At 31.1% G+C, this 10,291-nt stretch overlaps 1 protein-coding gene across 1 annotated transcript; it reads right to left on the bottom strand.

Annotated features, from left to right (window-relative positions):
• Window positions 1–3,499: 3,499 nt before the first annotated feature.
• Window positions 3,500–10,281, bottom strand: LOC130892356 (pre-mRNA-processing factor 17). The gene is made up of 6 exons (XM_057797746.1): window positions 9,496–10,281; window positions 8,908–9,084; window positions 8,563–8,767; window positions 6,251–6,406; window positions 5,991–6,190; window positions 3,500–4,171 (listed from the first exon to the last, which is right to left on the bottom strand). The coding sequence occupies exons 1-6, from the start codon at window positions 10,145–10,147 to the stop codon at window positions 3,849–3,851; spliced, it is 1,713 nt and encodes a 570-aa protein (XP_057653729.1). The 5' UTR covers window positions 10,148–10,281; the 3' UTR covers window positions 3,500–3,848.
• Window positions 10,282–10,291: the final 10 nt, after the last annotated feature.

The raw sequence follows: 10,291 nt of genomic DNA, 5'->3' as shown, positions 1-10,291 counted from the left end.
ATTGAAAATAGCAGGAGCCGTTTCCTTTATAATTCCCCTTATCGTTCATATAGGTATGCGAAAGAGATACTGCAGATTTCCATAAGAATCACCTGAATTAACTCAGTTTAATTTATTTATCGTAATAAAATATGAATTAATTAATTTCCAATATTTATCTGTTGCGAAAAATAGTAAAGTAACCATTATACGTTCACGAACAGATATTGCTTCTCTCTCATTGGGGTGTTCTTTTTATAAATTAATGGGCTCACTAATTGTACTAATAATTCAACTTCCACACTACAATGTTGTCTATGATACTTTTTGCCATTAACCGCGAATTTAAAAATTTATGGGTAAAAAAGTGCAAAAATTTTGTCAACAATTTATTTTTCGCTCAATAACTTTTTATTTTTTTGATTTTTCAATAAAATTACCTCAAAACAATCTTTTAGATCGCTCTTTGAGGATTAATTTTATATGTGCATTTTTTGAATTCCACTCATTCTTGTGACTCATAGGCCGCTCCAAAAGTGCCGGAGCGAGTCTATGCTTAACACATTCTGACATAATTGTCGCTTTTACAATCTTTTCTACAAAACTATCAACATCTAACGGCCTAAGTGAAATGCGCCATCTATTGCACATTATTTCAAAGGTACATTCAACATACCGGCGTGCTAATGTCAAACGGTCATTAAATATTTTTTTAGTAGAATTCTTGAATATACCTGAGTCACTGTTTTTACCTCAAAACCCACACAAAATAATAGTTTACATCCGCTAGCGCTAGTAAAACTAGAGGAAAATAATTTTTGTAGTTATAATGTATTTAGGCTGAATAAGCCGTATATGTTTCCCATCCTAGGCTCCCAAACAATAGGGAAACTATGACTTCTTTTCAAATATCGTGGATATTTCTTTTGTTGATGCACTCATAACAATGGGTCTTAATTTTCCCCAAATAGTTTCACATACATGTGGTATTATGGTAGCCGCAGTAGATTTGCCAATTCTATAATTGTAACTAATGTCCCAAGTGCCCAAATATCTGAAAAAAAAACTACTATTACTAAATACGGTTAAATCTGGAGCAGGAGTTTCCAAAACTTCGCTTCGTCTGAAGTTGCTGAAGTAGAAGTTCTGCCTTTAAGAGTCCTAAATTTACTCTGAGGAAAAAAACAAAAATAAGGCACTGCTGACGAAAGATTTATATGCAAATTAGAGCAAATTGGCACAGAAAAATGTTTCACATCTGAAAGAAGTTGACGATGAAGACAAGCTATTTTATTTGTTACTAGTTAAAGAGATTAAAAAAATTCCGGAATATAGACGACTTCAGAATAAAATTGCCATTTATAATTTAATTTCCTAAAACCAAAATGTTTTTCAAAGACCGCAACATCAGACATTTGAAAATCGATATTATCGTAACTCGGTACCACAACGCAGACATTATTTGTCACAAGAGCAGCATAATCAATCTTCTGTTGAAGGCTTTTGAAATAATTTAGCACATTATTATGGTTATACTACAGCAATGGGATCTCCAGGAACACACACCCCATCGCCAGCACCAATTGCCAGCAGTGAATCGGTGTTATTCTGTGAGTAACGAAATGTTTTTTTTTTTACTTTAGAAAAAGTATTTTCTGAGTTTTTCTTCTGGTGAAATGGTATATCGCACAGCGTTTCTATCTGCTACGAGTTCATCTCTTATGAGAGCCAGTCCATCAAGGACTTGATGGACATTCTGAAGTAGTTAAAAAATTTCGGGCTGAATTGCCTTAACTTAGGATACAAAATTATGTACTGGCTTTGAGGCAGCCTGTGTGACAAAATTGGGTGGATCGAATATCTCCGTCGTCTGTCGTATCGTTTCTGCCGTCGGTATATTATCACAGTTAAAACTGTTTCTACGTCCATCTTCAACAAATGTTGAGCGCTCGACATCTGAACGTACCCTTATGCAGTAAAACTTCATAATTTTGTAGTTTATTTTACTCTGAAGAATCGGTGTTACCCCTTTATTTTATTCCTGTAATACTTCTGGCTTAATTAGTAGTTTGAAACAATTCCTCTCAAATTAATCCTATTATCTTCATGTCATTTTGCACAGCATTCGCTATATCTTCCCCTCTAGTTCGTCCCGAGAGAGATGGCAATCCTAGAAGTCGCAGAACCATAACAAGTGATAAGGCAAAAAAAGAAAAAAAGTTTTCCACCTGTAAATATGTTACATTTGAAGATATTTTAGCTATTCTATCTTGTATTGTTTTAGCGAATAATGGCAGATATTCGAATTTCTTCCAGATTTCTGGTTTGTCTTTGAAGCAGTCCGTCAGATGCACGTATGTTTTAGTTTTAGTTCCATACGCAAGCAAAGAGTCACATCCTTGCATCCAAAGAGCCGTTTGTGGTTCGCGAGCCGCAGGTTACCGCCTTCTAATCTATACTAATCAAGATCTATTATTATAAGGGGAGGTCATATTTCCTTCTTCCCTATCTAAGTAGCTTTTTAGCCATCGAATTTGGTAGGGATCATTGCTCATAGCTACATCATGGTTGTTTTGCCTTAAATACTCAAATTTTATCCCGAAAAAATATAATTATCCTCAAGAATTTTAAAAAGACTGAAATATAAAACATTATAGTCAACAAATGTTAACATGGATAATCAAATAACAAGTTTTCTCAATCTGTTGACAGTAACATGTTTCCTTAAAAAATAAAAAGTTTAAAACTACCTAATCTGTATATTTAGACTTATTCTAATAATTTTGAATACCATACTAGAAGCAACTGGTGAAAAATCACATTGTATATATGTTACATGCACTTATGATGTGTAATCCTAATTTTCCTTAAGTTTATTTAAAATGTAAGCTGACTTTAATCTAATTGTTAAGAACATGGGATGGTATTGTATTATTTTTTCACATGTTTATTTACTTACTTTGTTCATACATGTTATATAAGGTATTCCTTACAGTCATTTTGGTTCCCTCAGGTAAATCCTCTGTTTTTTTATTTAATCGAGATGTCCCACTAAATGTTGTTGGGAAATTTTGAATATTTTCCTTCTTTTTTTAATGAAACACACCGTTTTTGCTGCTATTTTCAACGCAGTTGCCACTCTCTGAAATATACAATAAAAATAGAAATTTCTTTAAATAGATGTCCACTTTAGTATAATACCTCCTGAACATATGAAAGAGGTTTGCCAGCCATTTTCTAAAAATAATTGCCAAAAGTTGATAATGTATTATATTTGTACTTACTTATGTAAAATTAAAAAGTCAAATTAGTTCTTAAAAGAATTCATTTAACAATAAATAATACATGTTCAATCCAATAATTCCCTATAAACAACACAGTAAACAAAGCTCACGTCAAATTAAATTTTTAGTAAAGTTACATCAATTATATAGTTGTCTCTTTTTACGATTACTACTATTAGTTTAAAGAAACTATTACGTGTATCTTGTAGTTAGTCTGGTGAAGAAGACAATGGATCTTAAGTTATCATGATGATTTTTATTGACATAAGAAGATAGTATGTGTTTGATCAATCGTAGATTGAGTCACGTGATGGAAGACTTCCACCGATCCGACTTCAGTGTCAGCATATCGTAAAGTTTAATATCAATTTAAAAGTTTAAAAAAGATAAACTGTCCAAAAACAAAATAAGGGAAGATACTTTAACAATATAGAAAAATAACGTCCATAGTACCAAGCACTTCAGTTGTTAAAAACATTTTTGTAGCCTCATTGTGGCAATAAATTATATTAATCTTAAATATTAAATACAGAATGCTTGTTATATAAAAATATTGTAATATATATTTAGTCAATATACACATAATTAATCCCAATATTTAATAACTCCATCCCATCCTGCTGAAATAAGTTTGCTAGGTTCATGGGGATGCCACAAGACACTAATACAAACATTATCGTGCGCCTTCCATTTTTTGTACAATTTTGTCGTCTTCCAATCCCAAATATAAACTTTCCCATCTGCATCACCAGATACCAAATAACTCATATCTGGTGAATAGTCTAGGGAGCAAGCATAACCAGCTACCATGTGACCAGAGAATGTTTTTTTGCGATTTATTTTGAAGCGATTCATTGCAGAGAATATGACTATTTTGTTGTCCATACTTTGACATGCTAGCCATTTTCCTATAACAAAAAATATAATTTACAATTAGTTTACAATCAAATAAAAAGCATAAATACTACTCATTAACATCTACTAACATAAGGACCGGGAGTTAATCAAAACCGATAAAACTAACTATCAGCTAGTATAGTTGGATACTGGAGATAAGACAACAACCTACCAAATTGTATTGTTTAAATTATACAGAGTAGACCAAAGAAAACAATCCACCCCGATATTTTACAGTACTCTTTAGATTTCAAACATGTCAAGATTTTTTCTAAAAGGGACACATATTTATGATACAGATATATGTTATTTATTAACCCCCTTCCCTCCATTTCTCCAAAACACTTATTTTGAAATAGGTAATATACCATGTGTGGCATTTAAATGGAGTTAGATAGAATATTTAGACATAATAATCGTCAAGAACGAAACACATCTATGTTTCCAAATGTCACATTTTTATTTGTACTTATAATCTAAATATAAAAAAATTTGGAAATAATCTCACTAGTTCTGTTATAGAATATACCATTTTGGAACATTAAAACAATACCTAAATTTATAATTTAACAACAACGTTAAACAAACTATCTTAATATCAAATTACAATATTTGTTTTGGCTCACTTATAATGAGACAGAAAAAAAGAAACAGTAGCAAATCATCGGCTTTGCGCTGCATTTTTAAGAGATGTTGCATCATGGATTAATTGAGACTTTTTGAAAATATAGAAAAAAAAATTCACCTGCCTTTCTAATAATGTGCCATTCACGGTATATACCTTATTCAAAAATAGAGTGTTGGGGAAGTGGAAGGAAAGGGGTTGACAAATATCTATAGAGTAAAAATCTGAAAGAATACTGTCAAATTACCGGGGTGGTCTGTTTTCTGTAGCCCACTCTAAATAACAGAAAAATTTGGAAGATATGGCAAATAGCACGATCAAAAGTTTCTTAATCAAAACTATTAATGAACAAATTGAGAAATTATAAATTGAGAGAGTTTTACAAAATCTTAAAACCTGACGATAATTCCAATAGAAATATCACCAAATATCTTGCTCAAATAGAAAACGACATATTAATTTATAATTATTAATAATAAAATAGCGATTGAACCAATGAAAATTTTAAAAACTTTGATAACATACTTCCTAATAAACTTTAAATGATGTTCCTAATGCAGACTTTTTGCAATCAATTTTAAATCTTACAAAAACTCAGCTACAGCTTTCTAGTTATTAATCTCAAAGGCATATCTGCGCTCTAAATGTTAACAAGAGTAACTCTATCAGAGATGCAATATGGGTTGTAAGTTATTTGTCACTTTACTATATATTCCTTGATATTATTGAACATGATCATTTTTTTTTATGATTTCATTGTATCCTTGATATACTTCTACTTCGAATTATTTTTCTACTGTTTATCCTATAAAGTTTGTAAGATATTCTTCACCACAATTTGTGTATTTGACGGTGACTATATCTTTGGCAGTTATTAGTTTATTTCATTTAGTGCTTCAATGATGCACTTTATCAATTTCATATATATTATTGATGTTTTCTGGCTTACATTCAAGTACATTCTCATTTCTCACCTTATTTTAAAATTTTTTGTACAAGTTGAATGTGCACATTGCATGTTTCCATAGAAACACTAGTCTGTCCAGTATATATTGAAAATTAATTATAAAAATGTACTATTTGTTGTTTCCTTAGCTTCATTGTTGATGAATTGAGTTTGACTCTGTTATATTTAGCAGTTTACACATTTCAATTGAATTTATTTATTTGCTTCAGATTTATATAAGTAAAAGAATTAAATTTACCATTTGGTGCAGGTGTTACTGATGGCATACTATGCATAGTTGGGTCGGCAATGTATTTCATGTCGACTGGTATATCCCATTCCCACACTCTCAATGACTTATCATCAGATGTTGTAACGAATCTTCTATTTTCGTCCACAAACGTAATACTATTAACAGCTCCCAAATGTCTGTCATATTCTTGTACAATATCTCCAGATCTAAAATAAATTATACATTTAAAGAATCAGGAAATGGGTATATCGATAGATAAACTTTACCTGGTGTCCCAACAGATTATTTTCTTATCAGATGTTCCAGCAACAAATAAATGTTGTTTATTTCTGTCAGGGTTGAATTTGACACAATAAGGAATTTTTCGACTAGTATATCTTGAAATAACTTGTCCAGTTTCTGTATCCCATAGCTTAATGTACCTATAAAAATAAAATTAATTTATGTGGATAGGACATATTGAAGACTATATTTTTTGCAGAATGGATAGGATATTTTTCTATTCTTTGCAATTTACAATATTAGTATCAATGGAACTTATGGTTAGGAACATTCAATACGGACATGGTAAATAATTATTTTTTTCTAGAATCTGTAGACAACCTGATCATAGATTTCTGAGCCACCTCTGCAATAGTGGTTCCTTGAATTACTAAAAAAACTTTCTACATATCAACTCGTCTGTCACGTTATCTTGTGAGAAGAAAATACTAAATGCCCATCAAAATGGAGTAGAACAATGAATTATATGTGAGATTAGCAGACAAATTTGGAGTAAAGAAGATTTAAAAATTTCAACAAGTTGGAATTCTGGAAGCATATTTGATTTATGAGGGTTTGGATTCAAAGTTAAACATTCAGTGGCAGGTTTTTAAGCACATAATAGCTGCTTTCCATTTACATTAAAGTGAACTGAGACACTCAGTTATGTGAGTATCTCATAGTCAGATAATGGCATTACTGCTCAGATCTGACAATGTGATATCCTCAACCTCATTTTCAATCCGAGTTCACAAAACTCACTAAAGCAAACGGTCTTAAGCTTGAGCAGATTGCTGGTCAAAACTCAGTGAGGTCTCACTTATGAGACTGAAACTGAATGGGATTTGAACTGAGTTATGACATCGCAAATGAGAATATTCTTAATTTTGATGTAAATGGAAAGCAGCTATTATATTATAGTTTTGACAAGTCTCTCATTAGCACTAGCTGTGTGACGAGTGTTGTATGTTTGAAATAAGCAGGAATCGAGAGGAAGGATACATAATTTTCCTTTTTGTTTTCAAGAGCATGGGTAAATAGATTACATTGCTGTTGATAACTCAAATAACCGATGTAAATTAAAAATGGAATACCATGAATACTAAGGAATACAACCAAAAAATTTGCATAAGTATAACCCACAGGAAAGAACATATGAGTATATTCCAGTATTTAGTATTGTAAGATAGAGCAAAAGTAATTTCAGATAAATATTTTATTTAAGGGTCTACAACTATGTCACAGATATTGTGAATCAACAGAAATCAGCATTCTTCATATTATTATTATTTATTTATATATTTATCTAATTCAAATTGTGTTCTTTATCCATAAAATTGTAAAATTTTCTTGTGACAATAAATCTTATCTCCCTCTCATCGCTTTCCAATTACAGTACAATTTGACATCATGCAAAAAGTCATGTGCTCCAACTATAGCAATACAACAAAAGCTTTCGTCGCAGATATTATGCACAAGTGTTGCTAAAAACTTGAAGTGAAATTTATTCATTATTTACATATGTAATAGAGTTTGTACATTTGTCTAATCACTATCAACATTGAAATTAGAGATAGCCATTTTTTTTTTGAAAATCTGAACTGAGTTCAATATACTTTACTGACTTGTTTAAAAACAAAACTACCAAAATGAATATGTGATTTTGGCCAAATATCCTTATATTACAAAAAATCAAAAGTAGCTTGCATCAACCTACTAGACTAACATCTACTAGACAGTGAATATAATCATCAGATGTGAGTTCAGAAAGTTTTTACTATAGCATCATAAGAGAAATTTCAACACTGCTTTTAGATTGTTAATAAACAGTTTTGAAGTAAAGCTACAAAAGTCTTGCAGCTTGAAAATTAATGATTAAAGCCATTAACAAAATAGTAAGTAATGCATTGTTAATTTACACAAATTTGTAACAAAAATGACGAAGACTTCCAATGATTGGTCTAGGTGTCAAAAACTGCATGTTTAACAACTTTTTATATATGTTTCAGTTTTATCATTTCTGGAAAGTAAAGATTTCTACCTTGGAAAATCGAAAATTACGATGGGAAGATATTACTTAGCACAAATTTCCCCATTTTCCAGTTTTTTCATGGGTAGAATGTCTTAGTGAGGATATTCAGAGATATGTTCAAATTCAAATGTACTTTACGATGACTTCAAAAATAGATTTGAAGGTTTTATAATGATGGAAATACCATCAATCAATTAAATGCAAGGGTATTATAAATGTGTTATTACATGAGGACCTACTCAGGCTTAGCACCAATGAAATTTGAAATATTAAACCAATATTCACCTATCATATCCTGCAGAAAGAAAGTGCTTTCCAGAATTGTTAAAATTAATGTCCCTCACAGCTTGTCGATGACCATAATAAGTTCTGATACATCTTCTTTCATTATACACCTCCCAAAGTTTAATTCTACAATCCATACTAGCCGATAAAAACAAATGTGCTGTTTTGGGAAACCATCTGATTGCAGACACACCTTTTGAGTGCCCTAAAAATTGTATATTCAATAAGAAAAAGTTACTGAATATGAATATATAAACAATGTTATAGGATAGAAGCAATTTAAGAAAATTAAAAACATTTAATCCATTTAATTACTTGTTAATATTAAATTATTATGAAACTTACCTGTCCATGTGTGAATATGTGATTTTGGCAAAAAACATTTTTCTGGTGGCGTGTCTGATTTAAGGTTAACTCCTACATCTTGAGGGGCATGAAGGAATGAACGACCTTGATAATCCACAGCATCTTTGATATGCAAGATTGATTTTTCTTCAATTGGTTTATCTTCCATAGGTTTGCCTACAAAAATCAAATAAGATAATTAATTAGACTGCAAATTAAAGAAAACAATCCCTAACTAGGCATCAGTACAGGTCCCACTATCAAAGAAGTTCAAAAAGTAGTAGACATTATAGAGCTTGTTTTTTAGAAAAAGAATTATAGCTTCTCTAGCCTCCTATATGGTTACCAAGATTTCTCCTCAATGAACAAAAGACTTTTGCAGAAAATTTACCTTATTTGTTCACATGACAAAAATTGTGCAAGACTTAGGTTATCACTTGTTATTGTATTTAAACTGATTTTTATCATTTCAGATTCTGAATGTCTTGCAATGAAGACTTAATATTAACAATTTTTAATAGTTAATTATGAAACTAAACTCAAGAAAATCACAAAACCTGATATAATTTACTAGATTATAAAACTTGCCTTTTCTGTTTTTCTTTGACGTAATCTCATCCAACTCAGCTTGTTCCTCTTCAGTGGGTTTTGCAATTTTTTGTTCATCAGTAAATCCACCCCAAGGTCCCAGAAACCCTTCTATGTCACTTGGATCATCATTTCTTTTTCTTTTCCTTTTGTCTAAAGGTCTTATTTTTGTAGTTTCAAATACAGTCTTTACACTTTCTACATCTTTTCCTTCTTCGGTTGTTCCTACAACTTTAACTTGTCCATCTGTACTAATTGACGGATCTAAAGCATATCCATAACTGGCAAAAGTACGGCGTTGATTTTCAAATTGAAATTCACTAACATGAGCTCTTTCAATATGTCCTGACAACATGTTTCTTTCAACAGATTGTTGCTGTGTCTTATAAGGATTTGCGGGACCTACTACTGGAGCAAAAAGAACTTCATATTTTGGGTTGTAGGACAATTCTGTATTCTCTGGATGAATATGCAGTTTTTCTCCATCCAAACCTGTCGGAACCACATCTGGAGCAGCACATACTGAAAGCTTGCTTTTAACAGAAAAGCTAGAATTAATAGGGGTTTCAGGAGTAACTACTGAACGTTGATTATTTTCTTCTATCTTATCTTCTTCGTCACTACTACCTAAATATTGTTGTAGAGCTAACATATTGAAACCATTCACTTGTTTATTGTAAAGCGTAATACGTACAATTATATACAAAAATTAGGTCAATTTGAATACTATTTTATAGACTTTTTAAAAACAATAACATGCAAATGACAACTTCTAATTGTCTGATTACTCTCTACT

The sequence above is a fragment of the Diorhabda carinulata genome, chromosome 4 (genome assembly GCF_026250575.1).
Source record: "Diorhabda carinulata isolate Delta chromosome 4, icDioCari1.1, whole genome shotgun sequence".
NCBI lineage: Eukaryota > Metazoa > Arthropoda > Insecta > Coleoptera > Chrysomelidae > Diorhabda > Diorhabda carinulata.
This window is presented reverse-complemented; position numbering and strand designations above follow the sequence as displayed.

Bases quoted from the DNA above. Each gene is read 5' to 3' on its own strand.
- LOC130892356 (XM_057797746.1), bottom strand. From the start codon at position 10,147: ATGTTAGCTCTACAACAATATTTAGGTAGTAGTGACGAAGAAGATAAG. The intron at 9,085-9,495 runs GCAAGTTTTATA...TGATTTTTGTAG, and splicing joins GTCAAAGAAAAACAGAAAAG to GCAAACCTATGGAAGATAAA. The intron at 8,768-8,907 runs GTAAGTTTCATA...TACAATTTTTAG, and splicing joins ACATATTCACACATGGACAG to GGCACTCAAAAGGTGTGTCT.